Source organism: Antechinus flavipes, chromosome 3 (assembly GCF_016432865.1).
Source record: "Antechinus flavipes isolate AdamAnt ecotype Samford, QLD, Australia chromosome 3, AdamAnt_v2, whole genome shotgun sequence".
Taxonomy (NCBI): domain Eukaryota; kingdom Metazoa; phylum Chordata; class Mammalia; order Dasyuromorphia; family Dasyuridae; genus Antechinus; species Antechinus flavipes.
The window spans coordinates 66,684,195-66,703,658 of record NC_067400.1 but is presented as its reverse complement, the minus strand read 5'-3'; the positions used below and the strand labels follow the sequence as shown (position 1 = coordinate 66,703,658).

The following is a 19,464-nucleotide window of genomic DNA, read 5'->3' as shown; positions in this document are numbered from 1 at the left end:
TCTCCAGCTCATTTTAGAGAAGAGGAAACTGAGGTAAACAGGGTTAAATGTCTTGCAAGGGTTACATTTTAACCACTGTGTAACCATTTTTACGAATGAGTGGATGTTTGCTAAACCTGTGTAAGATAACTATGCAAAGGGTAAAATAGTATCCTTCCAAGTGAACAGGAATTTAGAATGGATAGAATTTCCCAGTTAAGCAATAGAGTCTGTGAAATGACTTAGTTTCATTTAGAAACACTGGGTTGAAATTGGTTAAAGTTAAACCAATCACTTAACTACTCTAGGTTTCATTTTCTTTAGAAATAAAATGGTAAAAGGGAGGTTAAGTAACCAAGAAAAAAATCCTGATCTGCCTGCTATTGTTGCCAAGAACACTTTCTCTAAAGAAAAAGCCATGGAGGTCTTCAACCAGCCAAAAATGTTAACTTGACTAAACTGAAAACTTATCTACTTTTTTAGTTAGAGTTAGGTGCAATGAAAGCTTTGCCATTTAGTTATAAACCTTGGGTAAATTTTTGAGTAAATTAGCCTCAATCATCTCTAAGGTCTCTTCTTCCTTCCAAATCAATCAGTCAACAAGCATTTCTTTATTATAGTTTTAACATTGGATGACTAGCCTGCCCATTGAAACCCAATTCAGGAGGAGATAGGGACAAATTACCCACCTCTGCCTCAGACTGAAATGGTTTTTTTGTTGTGAAAAGCAAATTAAGGGCAAATGGTTCAAGTGATAGAAAAAGAGCTTTGAACTCAATGTAAAGCAAATACTTCTTCACTGATATGGCTCCCAAGTATCAGGCAACACTGGATGCCCTCAGGCTGAGGTTGGATTCATGATTTTGCCAGATGTTTTGGGGATTTCGGTACGAGTTGAACCATGTGACTCCCTTTTCCCTGTGAGATTATGTGATGAGATGGCCCCTGGAATCCTTTCTAGTTTGGCCATTCTATGATTCTAAATGTTAGAAATCTGAGGAATTGTGGGATCTCCTTTTGTTCTTTTGAAATGTATAGGACAGATCTACCTAGGGCTGAGGAATTAGATTAAGTCCCACTTGCAATTTTTTGCCTCCTTGGGACACCAGGCATGAGAGTGTCAGCACTTCCCAAATTCAGGGATTCAAGATACATTGGATTGGTCCATTTGAGTGACTTCCTAGGATTCTGAAGATCTTTGAAGGGTCTTCTGAGCTCTATTTTATGATAACTGGATTTAGAGATGGAAAAAATCATGTAGTCTCACCTTCACAGATGAGATAACTGAATCCCATTTGAAGTAGTATACTTTGCCCCCAATTCTTCTACTCATCTGATTTAACATATACTCTTGGCTTGACCCTCAACCTTTTGCCTGTCCTGCTTTTCCTAAGTCTTTGGAGGAAGCTGACGCAGGCTAACTGAATGCATAACTTTATTAAATAAATGCTTTGTCATGACAAAAGACAAAGATCAAAGAGTAACATAAATTATAAGTTGAATAAATAGTATACAGCAATCTTCACTTTTTTAATAAAATGTGAGATCCTTTGTTTTTTATTTTCTTAAGTACAAAATGCTAAAACAGGAGCTAAGCTCTTCCACATTCAGGTTTTTTTGTTTTGTTTTGTTTTGTTTTATTATCCACACATTGAGCTTTTTTTTTTTTTTTTTTTTTTTTTGTTCATTTCACGTTTCCATCCTTTTCACTGGTAAAGATTATGAGTATTTCTTTATTTTAAAAAATTGGAAAAAAAGAAGAGAGAACAGAGCTATGGTACGTATGTAAAAAGCTATCAAGAACTAAAGTAAAATGTGTCGTGGTTATTGCTATCTTAAAAAAAAAAGAACCAGGTTGAAGACTCGGAATCTGAGGGTGTGTTGTCTGATAACTGTACTATCCATATAGATGCCTAGATGGTGGTGCTGGGAGGAGGAGGTGCTAATGATTGGGGGCTAGAAGTGGGCTGGGGAGAGTGAAGGGGGACACACAACTATAGAGAAACCAATTTCTCTTGACATTTCCTCCCTCTATCCCATTACTCTCTCCTCCCCCCTACAATTCCCCTCTGCTTGCCCCCTGCAGGTCTGGAGAGAGAAAAAGAGAAAGAAATTGGAATCTATGAAGAATGATTTAAAGACACACTCTATTAGAAAATCAAGAAAGTTTTTTTTTTAAGAAATAAAAAAATTAATAAGGAAGCAGTGGAGAGATAGTGCAATATAAAGCCTTGCACACTAGTGGTTTTCTTTAAAAACAAACAAACAAACAAGGGCAGTATAAGGCCCAGATTGCTGGTTGGTGGAAATTCTTCTCCCCTTGCCCCATCTCCAACCCTTCCATTTCAAAATTCTCCCTACCCTAATATCATGCCCAGCACACCAAAAATTTGCTTGAGAAACCAGAAGTCTCTCCTATGTGACCAGCTACATTCATGAATTACTAACCTTTGAATTGTATCTTCCCAGGGCTAATGGAGTTGGAGGAGAAGACTCTCCTCCCAATCTCCTCAGGGCTGTGATAACTAGTGGAGGCTGCTTGCTATAACAATTGACCTGCCTGAGACAGGAATGGGTCGTTTCCACACTCCTAATTTTTCCTTCCCTTCCCCTATGAGTCACCATGGAGACGTCATGGGCAGTAATGGTGAAGGAGAATTGGAGTATGGACAGAGGACCTGGTGGGATCTCCCTATACCTCTTCCCCCTTTTAGGGATGAATGTCTCCAGGTTTTGATGTACCTGGCTGTCAGTTTAAGCTGTGCATATGCATCAGGTCTCATTTTTTTCCACACTCCCTCATTGTCTAGGGGATGAGATGGGGAATTGTGGGGGACAAAGACCAGCTCAAGCCAATCCTCCCTTATCAAAGTAGTGGAGGCAGGAAGAGTTCTGTCCTCAATTTTCAAGAAGTAGGAGGTGAATTGGAAACCTGCCTAACTAAGCAAGGTCTATTGGGAGGCTGGCAGTATACCCTGACAGCACAGAGCATAAAGCATCGATGATGAGCAAAAGACTTGGCAAATGGCCAACCTCAAGAATGAGGGTTGAAGACTACATAGGAGCCATTAACTCCCGAGTCATTTCAGACCTGTCTTCCCTAACTACCTTCTCTCAGGGGCATAAGTACAATGGGAAAAGGCAGTGTCCTTTCTGTCTCATCTTTATTATCTCTCAATCTACTTTTACTGGGCTCAGGTCAGGCTACCTGTTTGAGACACTCAGTTCAATTAGTCCCAGAAATTGTGGCCACCTTTTTGGAACTCAACAGTTGCACAGAAACATCCTCATGCAGTCTCTAAGAACTAGGTACCTCAAAAGGATAACAGTAGACTTGGGCTGTGTCACCAAGCTGCTCCACTTCTGCAGATCAATTCCCAAGGTTTTGATGAGTTTTGTTTTTATTTCCCCAAATAACCTACAAAAGTGGACTGAGGAGTTTGGGAAAGATGGAAGAGGAGATCAGGATAGACTCAACTTCTCTTTTGGAGCGAAAGAAGGACCCCCTCTCCCCCACTGAACTAACAGTGCACTGACTTTCCATAGTATCCTCATTTCTTTGTTTCAAAAAATTTTTTTTAGCAACTTACAGTGCTCACTCAAAAGACCTGGATGAGTTTATGTTCAATCTCTAGGGATGGAGCAGAGGATGGCAAGAGTGGGGAAGCATTCCATTCAATGGGGCAAAAATTGGGGATAATGAGGCAGAGAGACAGGAGAAAAAAAGAAAAGAGAATCAAAGACAAAAGAGCAGAGAAGAGAGAAAACTCTTAAAAAACAGGATAGGGGAGTGTGGAAGAAGGTGGAAAAGGAGAGGACAGAAGTAAGATTCCTGGCTCAGTCTTATCTTAGGGGAAATGGCACCCCAGCATCTGCTTAGCAAATCCCAGACCAATGGATTGCTCAAGATCCAGGGAGAAAAAAATAGAGAGAGAAGGTTGAAAACAAAGTGAGAAAAGATTAAGGATACTGGCCTATGTAGACATGGGGAATATCCAGGGCAGGGTGGGGTGGAGTGGGAATAAGGATTGATGCAGAGAGATGGGGGAGTCAGAGAAGGTCCAGGGATGGCCCTACTGCTGCCCTCTCCTTCTGGCTCTTTGTCGCAAGTATAATCATTTCCTTCTCCTCTCCCTTACCAAATGTTTTACTGGGAAGTAGGACCAAAGGCCACTCCATCTAGATTGTTTCCTTTATTCTACAGCTTTGCGTATTTCCTTCACTGGAGCTGTACACCCGTGCTTCTCTGCCATATTCTCTCCAGATTAAGTGGGATGAGTTTGAGGTTGGTCTCCTTGGGATTGTGACACTAGGTAAAAGGTCTGTGTTTTGAAGGGATGTATCCATAAAGGGATGGATTCTCTGCCAGTGTCATGTGTGTTTCCTTGTCTCCCTCTGACCAACATTTAGCTTCAAAGCTATTCTATTAAGGAAAACCAATGTCTTTTCTCATTCCTGTAGCAGAAGAGGAGGGAGAGAAGGTGAACTTGGGTCAGAAGTCTTGTTGTTACCAGCCCAAATGACCCATGTCAGCCAAAATGTCCCTAACATCATCCTGTCCCTCCCTTCTGAGGAAGGAAGAAGTAACCGACCAGAGCAGAATCAGAGACCGAAACTTGCTTCACCATAGTGGAAGAAGGAATTGTTGGAGGCTGAAGGGAGCTCCTCAGCACAGTTTTGTCCCTTTGAACCAAAGCCTCTCAGAAACACTATTCTCCCTCTTCTGATCCTTTAGCTTTTTTTCAGTTTTCTTTAACTTTTGGTACCTATTTAAGCCATAATCTGCTCTTTCTCTCTCCCGGTATCTCCTTCTTGTTCAAAATGTCTGGCTTTGGGATAGCTAGAAGCAAAGGTGTATGTCCTTTTCTCTCCTCTCTTTTTATTTCTGCATCCAGGATGGGGAAGGTATTCTGGGGAGCCTACCTCTTCCTTCCTTGTGTTCTGATGCTACAATGAGATAGGCAAGGAAGTACTCTCTACCCATCTCCAAGGCACTGGGGAAGGTCCTTGTTAATTTTTGCTTTCCCAAGAAGGACAGAATGAACCCCAAATTCTGATCTAGGACCTCTCTACTTTTCTCCTTCTTAGTTGCCTCTCATTTCAACCTCCTTGCCCTCTCCCAAGGTGAAGACTGAAAAAAGGGTTTCAAAATGCAGTCTCTATTCAGCTGAAACCAAAAGGCTGAGAAACCACAAATCTCCATCTCATAACCTGTGGCTTGGGTTATGGTTATGAGCTAACGGGCCCAACTCAGTTCAGTGTAAAAGTCAGAGAGTTATTTCTGGAGGGCTATAAGAAATTTTAAAAAGGGAAGTGTGAGGGAGAGAAAAGCATGTCTGTGTGTACACAGGCACGGAATAGCTTGGGTACATGCCCACCCAGTCACACAGACCAGGAGCCACAGGGTCATGGGAAAGCATTGATGCAAAATGTCGATGGGTCTATCTTACAACTCCACAGGAAGCACACACTTGAGCTTTTTAGGAGAGACCCCCAAAATGGCAGGCAGATGATGCTGGTATTTCGGTTTGTGTTTGGGGAAAAAAATCTGGGCTTTTCTTGGCTTTGCCAGCCTGGGAAGAGTTCCTCATTGCCCATTGAAACTACTTTTGGAAAGTCAATGCAAACCATTTAGAGAGAGAGAGAGAGAAAGACAGAGAGAGAGAAAAAATAAAAGATATAAAAGTATATATCTCTATATGTAGACATACAGCCTTGTGGATAAATACAAGCCCACACAAATGCTTTGCCAGTCCATCCTCCCCTGTGGAGGCTACACTAAGAATTGAAAAATAAAATCCATATCCACACCCTTGGCTTCTTTTAGTCACCTTGGAAGAGAAGGAAATTCCAAGGCTGTGTATGTAGTAATGACTGGGTATGTCTGTATGTAGACTGAAAGATACCCACGGACATACATGCATATAATGTGTCAATATATGTCTGTCCAGAAAATCCTACCAAGCTAGGATCATTCAGAAGTTTGGATTTAAAAAAATAAAACAGGAATGGAATGCATTTTCATTTTTAGACAAACCTTAAAAGAATTAGGGGGTGAGGAGAGAGGAATAAGAGACCTGATGAAGCCTTAAGAGCTGACTGGAGGAGGAGACACAGGAGAGCAAAGCCCTAATTTGCCTTTTCTTCTTCCACTAAAATCTCTTTTCCTCTTTCCACCAAAACAAACTGAAAAGAACCTCAGCAAGCAGTTGGATCCCACCTAATAGCCCAGGCCCTCCCCAGGCAAAACTATTTCCCAGCTGAGGGTCTCTTGGTAGCAGGATGTGGGCCAGTACAGGTTACTAATGTTACTTCTTCTCTTTTCTTTGTTGCTTTTCTTGATTTTATGTGTCCTTCTCAGTGAGTTTCTTCCGTCACATGCTCTCTATCTTCCTCTTCCTCTCTTCCTTTCTCCATTCATTCTCCTTACCACCCCACTCTTCACCCCATCAACCAAAAAAGGGGGTGTCTTCTTGACTTATTCTGTCTCTGTTGTTTTGCTTAAAAACAAAAGCTTGAGAACTTGCTAAAGATTCCGAGGTCCTCAGTTTCTTCAAATATTTTTTTTTCCCTTAAATGAGATGAAATGAGTGGCTTCCTCGGGGTGGAGAGGGGCACTGGCTGGAATTGAGGGGGGAGCTGGGGAAAAGCTGGGGAGTAAGGGGTAGGGTAGAGGAGAAAGAGATGAGGGATGGGAGGGAAGCCTCACTCAACATTGCTGCTGTCAAAACTGTGACACTGGAAATCTCCATCGACATATTCCATCCCGGGCAGCTTCATCCCATATTTATCCACACACCAGCAAATGCCACGTTTGCGGCCCCGAGATGGCTTGCACTAGGGAGAGAGGGTAAAAAAGATACAGGTGGGCTTGGGGTGGGCAAGTGGAGGGAGAGTGGGGGAATGAAAAGAATCCCATCTCTAAATCCTGAATCCTGTTCCTTCTCTTCCACAGCTTGTCATGACCCACTACCACAGGTTAGCATCCTTCTACCTCACCATCAACATTTTCTGGTCTCAGAGGAACACTGTTAACAGACAAGGCTAATTTCTCACAAAATGCTTATCTTGTGTTTCTTCCACTCTCCCTTTCTCTCATTATCTCCCCCTTCAGTGTTCCAACCTGCCTAGAGAGTCAACACTTTACCTAAGTCCTTCAAAAAAGTCGTTGAGAAGAGCTCAATTAAGTTTTACTGCCACTATCTGTTGTGTTTCCATTTTAGGAAACTACAACTTGGGATGGGGGGGGTGTATGTATGTGTGGGTGAGTGAATAACAGTCATTAACCCAAAGGAATGAACATATTCTTTATGATGGTGACATCCCAGACCCCATGTCACTGGGTAGGGGGAGATGGCTGCAGAAGGACAGGTTGAGGGGTTTCTCCAAATCCCATTGTTGACCTTAACTATTCATCAAACTGGTCCTGATAGGTAGCCAGAGTAAGTGAAATTTACTTGTCCACTACTGCCCTACCTTTGACCACAGACTATTTCTGTATGTGGTGTCTGGCATAATTGTGCCTGACAAGGGAGACTTGTAAATTGGCTGAAATCTGCACTCCTTTGACTTTTACCTCCTCACACAACTCCCACTCTTCCCTTTCTTGGATGCTAACTTCCATCCCTTACCCAGCAAAAATTCTGAGCTCCTGTTCTGTGCCTTCCCATCCCAGCATCAAATTGAAAGGGGTTTCTTCCTGTCTTGCTATCTAGTAGAATTTGTTCTCTAGAAATCATATTCCCCCAGCCTTTCCAAACCCATTAGGGTTATAATTCGGACCCTAATTGTCTGACCCATGATCCCATGCAATTTCTATTCCATTAATGGATAGAGAGAGGGACAATGTTTACCTGTTTCCTCTTGTAAAAGCCTTTACGGTCACAATTTGGCAGGTAGACCGTCCGGGGAACCATACGAGGGCTGGTTTTCAACTCTTGCAGGGAAGCTTCCATATGTCTTCGGCAGGGACCCTAGAGGGAGAAGTGATAATTACAGAGGTCAGGGCAATCATTTGGAATTACTAAGGGATAAGGTCTTGGGGTACTTCTGCAAGGGTGCTTAGTCCTAAAGACATAAGGCATTTATAAGATTCGAGTCTTTTGATTTTTTTCCTCACATCAATACCAGATCTTACCATGTGGCGCTATGTTAGATGAGGGTTTTGATAGTGTGTAAAGCCCTTCTTCCTGGCCTTTGTTCCCTTTTCCTCTCTCTACACATATTTCTTCACCTTGTCTGAACTCCCTGTCCAAGCTCTTCAAGCACAGGGTCCCAATGTTGAACTAGGTAGGGGTGCCATTGTAGTGGAAGCCACACAATCCTGTGGACCATGGAGGTAACTCAAGGCTAGTTTTCTCTGGGGTGGGCTGCTAATTCAGTGGGCTGATCCTAACTTCTGAAATTTCTGTCTGGTCCAGACAGAATATAACTCCCCACTTCTGAGTGGGGCTGATGGGATTCTTTCCAAGGTCAATCATGAACTTCCCTCCCCACCCTAGCCCATAACACCTAGTTGGGGAACTTAGCCATCACAAGGAAATGTCAAGAATAAGGCACAGGTGATGGAGTAAACCAGAAGCTATCTTCATAAGGACTCACTTGCTCAGACTCCTGTCTCATTTCAGGGACCGGGATGACCCGGGACTGGGCGGTGTTCTCAGCCCCACCAACAAACTTGGACTGGGTCATCTTCTTTCGGCGATCTTTCTTCAGGGCCTCAGCCTTCATCTCAGACAGGTGAACGTGCTTGGGCCGGAAAACTTTTGGGGAGTAGGTCTCCTCAGCCATTTCTGAAGTGGTTGGTTCCTCATGTTCCCGGGATTCTCTCTCTAGGAGGAGAGGTTAAAAAGAAGGTCAATACCAGGGCCTACAGAGCCCTTTTGGTATTCTAATTCCTATTCTCCAAAGGAAGAAAATGGGGCTCAGAAAAATTAAACAAGTTTCCCATGATTGGAAATGAAGAAGTAGTGAATCTGAAAGCAGGAGATCTGGGTTTGCTTCCAGTTCTTGTATTATTGTATTACACTGTGTTGTATTGTGTTGCAATTGTATCACTTCTCTTTCTAAGTCTGTTTCTTTTTTTTTTTAATATACTAACAGCTTTTTATTTTTCAAAATACAAAGATAGTTTTTAATATTCATCCCTGAAAAACATTGTGCTCCAAATTTTTCTCCCTCCTTTCCTCCCTTAGACAACAAGTAATCCAATGTAGTTAAATGTGTAATTTTTAAAAATATATTTTCACATTTATTACGCTACACAAGAAAAATCATATCAAAAGAGGAAAAAAATGAGAAAAAATAAATAAGCAAGCAAAACCCCCTCAACAACAAAAAAGGTGAAAATACTATGATTCACATTCAGTCCCTATAGTCCTCTCTCTGGATGCAGGTAGCTCTCCTCATCACAAGTCTATTGGAATTAGACTGAATCACATCTCAACCTCAATTTCTTGACCCACAAAATGGGAATAAAAATACTTGTCCTGCTTATCATCTTATGTGGCTGCTTTAAGGATAAACCTTAGAAGTCTCCAAAATGTGATGTTCTTTGCTACTTGCTTTATGTGTATTAGGGAGGAATATAAAAAAGAGAGAAGATAACCTTGAGAACTTAAGAGTCTGATGAAGAAGATAGAGTGGGTACATCAAAGAGAGAGACTGGAAGACGAAGGAATATTGAACTTGAGGCAGGAGTCTAGAGGCTTGCATTTCAGTTTCAGAGGGCTCTAGTCACTGGAGGCTGATGCAGTTGGGTCAAGGAGGTTTCATGAGAGAGATGTGTTGGGATCCAAGAAATCTGGCAGAAATGAGGGCAGAACATTCTGAATGCAGACAGGGTGAGGGAAAGGGGCAGGGAGGATGATGACAGGATATAGCAGGCTCAGGCAGAGGCAAGAACAGGCCCTTTGGTACAAAGTGTGACAGGTTTTGTTTGACTAAGGTGGGGAGTCTGGAGAAAGGGGCAGTTACAATTTGGTTAGCAATGGAGAAGTCAAAAAAAAAAAAGGAATGTATCCTTGAAGGTCATGCTGAGGAGTCTGGGACAGTCTAAGGAGACTTGGAAGTCATAAGATTTGGATTTAAATTTCAACTGATATTGATGATTATGATGATTATGATGTGAAATCATGGGAAACTTGCCCCAGTTTCTCCCTTTGGGAAATAGGAATAAGAATACCTATGACATCTAATTCACTATTAAACTTGCAGTGGAATGCAAGCTGAAACTAGAGTCAAGAAGCCTCTGAGTGTAAATCCAGCTTCAGAAACTTCCTCGATTTTTGATGCTGGAAAATAATTTAATTTTTGTCTGCCTCAGTTTCCTCATCTGTAAAAATTGGGAGAATAATCTCATCTGCCTCCTAGGGTCTATCAATTAGCATTTAAAAATGATTTATTCTTTATTCTTTATTGATTTTCAACTAGCATTTATTAAACTCCAACTATGTGCCAAGCACTGTGCTAAGGCACTGAGAATATAAAGAAAGGAGAAAAGAAAAAAAAAAAACAAATAAGCAAAACCAACCCAGTCTTTACTCTGGAGAATAAAATGAGACAATATTTCTAAAGCCTTTTGCAAATCTTAAATCACCATATAAATGCAAGCTCTTGTTTTCATTCGTGAGTGAAGTGCTATTTTAATGTCAACAATGTCTGATGGCTAGAGATATGGAAAGTAGGTTAGTTAGTCCTCTCTTTGGCTGGGAGAGAAACTTATTTGAGCACGGGGAGTAGGTGATTGGGGGATATAAGGGGCAGAGAAGGGTTGAAAAAAATACCAAAGAATGCATCAGAAAGAGGGATAGGGGAGGAGCCCAGGACTCCAGACATAGGAGTTAACCGGAGAGAGGAACAGGGAATGAAAGTCTAGGCTTCTTTCTTTTGCCCTTGCCCCAGTCCTCATGTCCCAACCTGGCGCTATGATCTTTGTTCCAACCAAGCTAGAGTGTTACTTAGGGATCCTGGTAGGCCGACAAAGACTGACAGCTGAACCGTGGCTAAAGCAGTTATATATAGGAGAGGGCTGATGAGAATCTATACTTAGCTGACTTATGACCTTTAATTAAACTGGACTTTCTATTTCTTTTATTCTCTCTGTCTCTGTCTCTGTCTCTGTCTGTCTGTCTCTCCTTCCTTTCCTCTCTCTTATTGCTATTTTCCAGATGAGGTTGTCAGATTAAGTTCATCTTCCCAAACACATTATTTATCACCTTCTTTGTGTTACATTTACATATCATTCTAAGTTTACAAAATACTTTTATATTCATGATTGCATTTTGATTCTTATGACCTGTGAAATAGGCAAGGCTGGCATTATTTACCACCCCCCCCATTTTAGAGGTAAAAACAACTAAGGAACAAAGAGATTAAGTGATTTATCCAATGCTACCCAACCAATAAGGGGCAGAGCTCTCCACATTTTTAACTTCAAGTTCAATGGGTGTTTCATGATACCACATTGACTCAACCTGCTATGCCACTCTGAACCTCTTATTCCCTTCAGCTGAGGTTAATTCAAGTTGTGGGAAGCTAAAGGTTCTGCCTGAGATCACTGAAACCCTTTGTGAATGGAAAATGACTAGCTTCGGTGATAAGAACAGGAAATGAGAATGATAATAGGATCCACTTTGGATTAGAACTAATCATTAAAACGTTTTTCCTTAGATGGAGTCCAAACCTGTCTCTATCCATGAAATCCACTGCTCCCTTTATGGGAAGTTAAATGGTTCAGTGGATTGAGTACGGGGCTTAAAATTGGGAGGACTTCTCTTCCTGAGTTAAAATTAGTCCTTAGACACAAGCTATGTGATCTTGGGCAAGTCACTTAACTCTGCTTGCCTGTAAAATAAGCTGGAGAAGGAGGTGACAAGTCAGCCCAGGATCCTTGCCAATAAAACTCCAAATAGGGTCATGAAGAGTCAGCATTGAAAATAATCAAGCAGTAACTAGCCCCCTATATGAACATTTAGGTCCCTCCCTTCTTTTCACAGTCAGTCTTTTCTCATCTCTAAAATCAGGGAGGAAAAAAAATCACATTCTTGGGGGAGTTTCTAAAGGTTCAGTAGGAGGTGAAGGCCAACAATCCCATCTTCAATCGTCTCTGTAATCCCAAACCCCTACAATGCATTGGTTCCTAGTCAGCATTGCAGTTTAGCTTGGACACCACGAGGTGGCCCTTAGCCACATTCTCTAGCAGTGGTTCTCAAAGTATGGTCTAGAGAATCCTGGGGATCTCTGAAACCCTTTTAGAGGGTCTAAAAATTCAAAAATGGTTTTTATTTCCAATATGGTAAATGCCTATAAATATAATCCAGATAAACAAAAACACTTTAGAGAGATCCTCAATAATTTTTAATAGGATAAAGATGCTGAAAACAAAAAGTTTGAGAACAGACTATTCTAGACAACAACTAGGAGTTGGAAAGATTTGGTAGAGTAGGAGGTAGACAAGAAGCCCAGCCAGAACAACGCTGGAGGAAGCACTATTGGAGGGAAATTTCTGGATAGGTTGACAATAGCCCCAAATATATCTGTTCCTTTAGTCTATGTAGCTCAGATGCTGAGCCGAAGAGCACGGGGCTTCTCCAGAATGGAATCCCGAGCTGAAAGGGCCAGGAGTGCTCACCTATAACCAGATCTCTAACCGAAGGAACGGAACCTTTCATTGCTCCTGTCTCCAGGAGACAAGATCCCTGAGCAGACTGGGATGATGGTTCTGCTTGGTTCTGGTTGGGCCACTTAATAAAGGGGAGACATGTGCTTTCACATGAAAACCAGAAGGTGGCAGCATGGACCTATAGTATATTACACTCAATCTCTTCAATCTCTATTCTGTCCCTGAGTTTGAAGCTGATTGGAGGGAATGAGGTGAAAAGACTGGTGAGCAATGTTAATTTCTACACAATTAATTTTTTTCTCCCCCCCTTTTTTTAACCTTTCCAACATTCAATACCTTCTCTTTCATTAGTTCTAAATTTTATTGCTTTTGTCACCACACATTCACATATAATTATTTTTAAAATAGCTTTTTGTTTTTCAAAATATGTGCAAAGATAGTTTTTAATAGTCACCCTTACAATCCCTTTTGTTCCAAATTTTTCTCCCTCCCATTTTTCGCTCCTCCATCCCCTGGATAGCAAGTAATCCAATGTAAATATCTTTTTTTTATAACAATATTGTGTAAACTATTTACAATTTAAATGCCTGACGAGGCTTAAAAATACAGTAGAATGAACATAATTGTGAAATTGTATACTTGATGTCTATTTTCAGATGTGTGAGCTTTTAAAGGAAGTTGGAACTCAGGACCTGGGACTATTTGTAATGTAACTAACTTATCTGTGGAGTGATGGGACTTTCATCTAGATCTAGAATTGAGTTGAAAGTTCCTATAGTCCAACTCATTCTTTTTTTTAAAGAGTTGGAAACTGAGACTAAGGAGGTTAAATGTCCTGCAGAAGTTCATAGGTAGAGGGATGAGACTTGAATCTAGCACTGGAGAAGGTTGTGGCTGAGCAATTGAGGCGATATCAATAGCTAACCATCCATTCTTATTCTTAGAAGGCAGCTGGATAATGATGGAGAGCAACTAGCTCTTCTGAAAGAGTTTAGGAATATTCTGGGAGTCCAGTTATAACGAGTGGGGGAGGTGAATACTCCCAGTCTCCTGCCTAAACCAGTTTGAAACTGGAGTGGGTGAGAAGCAGAAAAGGCTGGGAATATGTGACTGAAAGACAAACAAAAGAATGGCCTGCCTTCCTCTGGGCTTGTGCCAGCACCTGGCCCAGGCAGCTGACAGATTCTCCTTCGCCAGATGCACCTGTTTAGCTGGGAGCTCAAGAATGCTGACCTCTGTAAGAAGAGAGCTCAGGGGTGAGTTTTTTTTCTGCACCACCTCCAGCTGGCAAAGGGTGCTGACTGATTTCAATGCCACAGGCTATCTTCTCTACAAGTCATTTATTCTGTACAGTATACCCAACCTGATGAAGTACCCTCCCTCCTCATCTTACCTGTCCTGAATGTTTTTCTATAAAGGAAAGCCCACAGCATATCTGTCTACCTAAATCGATATCTTTCACCCCTCAACTATGAGGCACATCACCTAACCAGTCCTGCTTCTTTCCTCTTCTTTCTTTTCCGGAGAAGAGCTCACAATTACTCATCAGCCTCCTAAGAGTGAATATCCTTTTTCAGGAATCTGTAAACAATTCATCAGTTCAAGGTAACCCATCCCAAATTTTCTAATTTCCCCATAGGGATCTGCTGAGTGTCTTTTAGTTAAGCTTTTCCTGGGGAAAGAGGGTTTTAAGATTCATTGAATAAGTCCTAAAGCTTATTTTGAACTCCCATCTCTCTCTTTTACGCATCAGGGTTCAAGCAATGATGTGCAATTTGAACATTCCTCCCTCTTCATGTTGTAAAGTCAGTACTTCAAGGATTATTTCATAATTCATCTGTCACCACTTTGGGGACAAGTGAGATTTATGAGTGAAATCCACATGATATAGTGGAGAAAGTACTGGATTTGAAGTTAGTTATTATTACCTGGGGTCCAAAATTATTCCTGATGCTTACTTATTATATGGGTGAACTTGGATGAGTCATTCAACCAACTTCAACTTAAATTCTTCATCTGTAAATTGTAGCTGGTCTCTGAAGTTCCTTTCAGGTCAAGATCTATGAGCCTATGACCCTTCTAAACCTCAGTTTCCTTATCTGTAGAATGAGTCAGAGGAGATGACTTCTAAATTCATGATTTGGCTCTACTTTTTATCTCATGCTTTTTTGTTTTACCTCCTTCTAGATGCACATTCACTGTGGACCTTGACTCCACAAGCCTCAGGCTTTGGAGAATATGAAGATAGAGTAAGGTGGAAATCAATAAAAAATAAAGTGCATTTTATTAAGCTTCGAGCTAACAGAACAACAGATTCTTGGAGATATTCTTGGGATTAAGAGAAAAAGGAAGAAGCAGAGTCATGATTGAAAGTATTGGAATGTAAGAAAAGAAATGATAGAGTAGTTTGAAGAAAAGCCTAAGTGATACTGAAGAATTATAGAGGAACAAGTCCTAGATTTGGGGCAAAAAAACTAGTTCTTTGAATCTGCATTACCCTTTGGAAAATGAAAGCATGTAGACTAAATCTGGAATTCTTAACCTGAAGCTTATGAACTCATTTTTAAATAATATTCTGCTAACTATTTCATGTTGTACTTTTATTTGTCATTGTAGTTATTTGATTTTGTGTATTTAAGCCTTTTTTGCAAAGAGGTCCATTTGTTTCACTGGATTGGTACTAAAAGGGTCTGTGAGAGAGAAAATGTGAAGAATCTCTGGAGTTTCACTCCAGCTCTAAATTCTAGGGTACTAGGACCAAAGCTAGAGGGGGAGTAATTCAGGTGAGGAAAAAGAGCTTTTTAGCCTGTTCTGTTGAACTTTCAAAGGACAATTAGTTAAAGATAGGATAGGGCCTAAGCTTGGTCAGTAGAGGGAGACAGAGATACATGGCAGGGAAAACTAGAACCAGCCCACAGCCTTCTGTATGGGGTCAGAGCTGAATTATAAATTATTATGAATATAAACAACTTCTTCAACCTGGAATTTGTGGGCCTGCCATGCTCACACCATCCAAATTTTCTCCTGCTAGCTGTGGTTCTCTCCAGTAATTAAAGGATCATGGAGATATGTGAGCATTGGAAAGGGTTGTTTAAAAGGGGTTGAGGGGGGGGCAATGATAGAAATTTGGGAACAGAAGAATGGGACAAACAAGAGAGCTGTGCAATGCATTTGTGCAACCTTGTGGCTATTTCTGATCACCTGGAACAGAAATTGTCTTGGAGAAGGGAAAAAGTACACACATGCCCAGAACTCTCTTCCCCCTGTCTAAATTCTTTGGCAAGGTGGGTGGGGGGAGGAGGGAGAGGGTGCGTGCAGAATGCTTACTATTCCATCCTTGGAAACCCCAGATCAGTCTGACAGACTTAATGGGCCCCCATGGTCTTATCCTTTTGAGGGCTGGATTTTTAGAAGATGGGACTTTCAGTTTCTCTCATATTGCGTCCAACTTTGGGGTGGAGGAGAGCCCAAAAGAGAATCTAATAAGCATCTCTGCCCTTTTTTCTCCCCAAACTTCCAACCACAGCCCCTTTAATTTTGGCTTTCTGACCCAGTTTTAAGGCTCTTCTGTCTCCCTGGAATCAGATGCCACCTATGTCTGAACAGAGGAGGACAGAGGGCCTCAGACAATTGGTTCCAAAATCCAAAGTACTTGGGGGATTTGGGGGAACAGATATTCCCTGTCCTGAGCCCTCAGCAAATGTGATAATCCACAATTCGCTGTTTCCCCCCCTTCCTGCAGGATTTATATTTGGGGTTTTCTGGTGAAGACTAGTTCAGTACTTAGGGAGGAGATTTCTATATTAGTTTTCTCCTTTTTTCCAACTCCACCCCCCTATTTCTTTCTCTTCTTCTTTTTCTGTCCTGCTTTCTCTTCCCTCTCCTTTCTTCACTCCAGTCCCCACTCAGCTTTTCAGTGGCTTTCCCTCACACCACAAGACTTCCCAGCCTGGTGATTCAATTAAGGTCTGAACAATCTCTGGAAAAGACAAGGAACAGTAACCCTTTCCTGATCAAAGAGGGGTGGGGAGAGATCTAATTTAGTCTTGGGCACTCTCCAGTCCTAAGAGCACCAGGACAGCTAACTCAAGTTAACTTGAGTTGTTCACCTATATATGAATTTGAATAGATGGGGCACAATTCACAAACCTTCCCTGACCCTTTTTTCATTTTGTCCCTGCATTGTACCTTCCTCTTTTCCCCACTCATTGTTGCTTGGGTCCCATGCCTTCAGAACCAAATGGGAACAAGGAATTTCAGGAGGGATTCTTTAAGAAGAAGGGTAATCTCGGCAACCATGTCTCCAGAAGAGAGATTAATTTATTCACAGTCCCCCACTCTAGTTAAGTCTCCATCTTCCTCTTTCTTCTATTATGATATAGGAACAAAGACCCCAGTGAAGAGGTAAGTCTAAAGCAAGTAGAAGAAGTTGGCCACAGATATTTATTAAGCTCCAGAGCTTCCTCCTTCCTCTAAGTGAGTTGGAATAAGTGTATGAGGAGAGGGTGTCTAGAGCTGGATAAAAATAGGATCTGGGCTTTATACCCCCTACATTCATAGCCACCAACATCTATAGGTGTGTTCTTTTTTATCTCATTCTCAGAGGTTCCACTTTTTATTATCTCTGTTACATGACTTTTGATACAGCTGCTCCAATTACGTGAATATGAGAGAAAAAGCAACAATAAAGAATAATACCTGACTGGTGACATAATCCTAAATAATTATTATCCTCAGCCCCAAGAAACAGTGAGCCCCAGAAGATTCTCATCCTCTGTTTCCTAGGAATCTAGGATACATCAGAAGTCTTAAGTGCTTTTGGGGAACAGAGTGATTCAGTAACTCAACTGAATTCCATTTCAAGTTCAAATTCACTTTCCAAAGATTTGTGCTTTGTACAAAGAACTAATGATTCCCCTTTAGTGTTTTTAGGGAGATCTAATGGTACAGAAGACGGTGTGCTGGTTCGGGACTGAAACCCTGCCATTTGCTATCCATGTGACCTTGGACAAGGAAGTCAACCTTGGTTCTTATTATGAAATGAGAAAGCTGGTTGGACTTGACTGAATACCTTCCAACTTTAGGACCCCAAGGCCTAGCAAATTCTTTCCTCAAAGCAACTCTGTAATAAAGTCAGAAATACAAATATTACCTTCATTTCTACAGAAAATGTAACTGAGGCTCAGAGAGTTTAATTACACATTTCTGGTCACAATTCAAGCTCATCTAGAGAGTCAGCACTTCAAAAAGCATGTTAGCCTCCTATATCTTGTCTGCCTTTCACCATTTATCCTTGGCCCTGAGCCTAACTCTCTAGCTCTGGAAACCTTTTTCAGGATGTCACTAAGGGCTTTATTTTTGGTCCCCAAGCTCTTAGGAGATGCCCTCTAATCCTGAGATAAAATGACTTCACTGATACAAGGCTTAATTTTACCCTACTCTGTCTGCTCCCATCCCTCTGATTTACATATGACTATAAATAATTCTCCTTTTTAGGCCTCTATACCTAACTTCTGATCGAGAGTCTTATGTAGCCCAACAGAGTATATATATATCTAGGCTCAACCAATAGTTTTGGGTCTCCTCCTAAACAACATTACCTCTAACTCTCATGATGTCCCAAACACCTGCATATAGCATGAACACACCTTGAACAATCTCTGTACAGGTTCATCTCACCTTTCCAGGGAAAGCAGTCTTCAATTCAATTTAACAAGCATTTATTGAGCCTCTAGGGCTGGGAACTAGCCTAGGCTATAGAGAAATGAATAGCTCCCTTGCCCTCAAAGATGCTTCCATTATCACATGCCTAACTACAAGGTAATTCAAGAAGATTGAGAGTGCTAATACTGGGGAGGTAGAGGAGACTTCCCTACACAGGAACTAAGCCTTAATGGTAGGCAAGAAGCTGATAAGGGGTGAATTCCAGATATGGGTTGGGGGGTAGGGACACTAATCTAAGTGTTTTGTGCATGGAGGAGGGAGATGGAATGGGGAGCTGGTAATCTAGTTTGGCTGGAACACAAAGTACATGAAGTAATTTGAGATAAAACTGGGAAGGTGCAAGTAATAACTAATATGACAGAAAGCTGGAAGGTAGGTTTGGAGCTCAATGGTGGAAGTCCTCTAAAGTTAGGCTGTTTGTATTTTATCTTGGAGGCAGCAGGGAGCCATTGACCATTCTTGAGCAAAGGAGTTAACATGGTTAGACTTGAGCCTTGAAAAGACTGTTTTGGCAGCCATGTGCATATTAGATCGGAGCGGAGAGAGACTGGAAGTTACTTTGATGTTTCTGCTGTTTTATTCCTTTGGCAAACAGAAAGACCATAGGCAGCTATCCATTCACTCTCACAATTAATTTTGCAGAATTGATGTGAAGGAATTTCACATCAGGAGGCTCTTCCAGGAGACGTGTAGTTCTAAGCTTGGCCTGCCATTCCCCAGAGGAAAATGGGAGAAAAAAAGAGCCATGCTTCTTGGCCCTACTCTTGGTAATATCAGTCAACAATCTCTGGAAAGCCCACTCCTTGAGGTCCAAGCCCATTTCTGCTGCCTGAAGCTCTTCCAAGTATTCTACCATGAGAACATGTCTGCCACTCAGAGGCAGCCCATCCGCCTCCACCCTTTTCCCAAATGCAAATGGCAATTCTGACATCCAGGGTCATTGCTCATAACGTGGTTATGGGCTCACAGTCACCGAGAAAGAAGGTTGAGATTGACTTTGAATTTAGAGCCGAGACCACACTTGGTGACACAACTAAAGCATTGAGTGACCAACCAGCGCATGAGGAACATGAGAATAGATTGGGTTTCCTTTGAACCTTGTTCCTGCTTTCTCTATCATAACAATCACAGGAACTAGA

General features: G+C 41.5%; 1 protein-coding gene across 1 annotated transcript in view; it reads right to left on the bottom strand.

Moving 5' to 3' along the window:
- Positions 1 to 1,397: 1,397 nt before the first annotated feature.
- IGFBP5 (insulin like growth factor binding protein 5) overlaps positions 1,398 to 19,464 on the bottom strand; it is a 28,702-nt gene continuing 10,635 nt past the window's right edge. The window contains exons 2-4 of the mRNA XM_051983574.1: positions 8,581 to 8,810; positions 7,833 to 7,952; positions 1,398 to 6,816 (exon numbers count right to left, since the gene is read on the bottom strand). Of these exons, the coding sequence (XP_051839534.1) occupies positions 6,685 to 6,816; positions 7,833 to 7,952; positions 8,581 to 8,810 (482 nt within the window). The 3' untranslated portion in view covers positions 1,398 to 6,684. The remainder of the gene's footprint in view (positions 6,817 to 7,832; positions 7,953 to 8,580; positions 8,811 to 19,464) is intronic.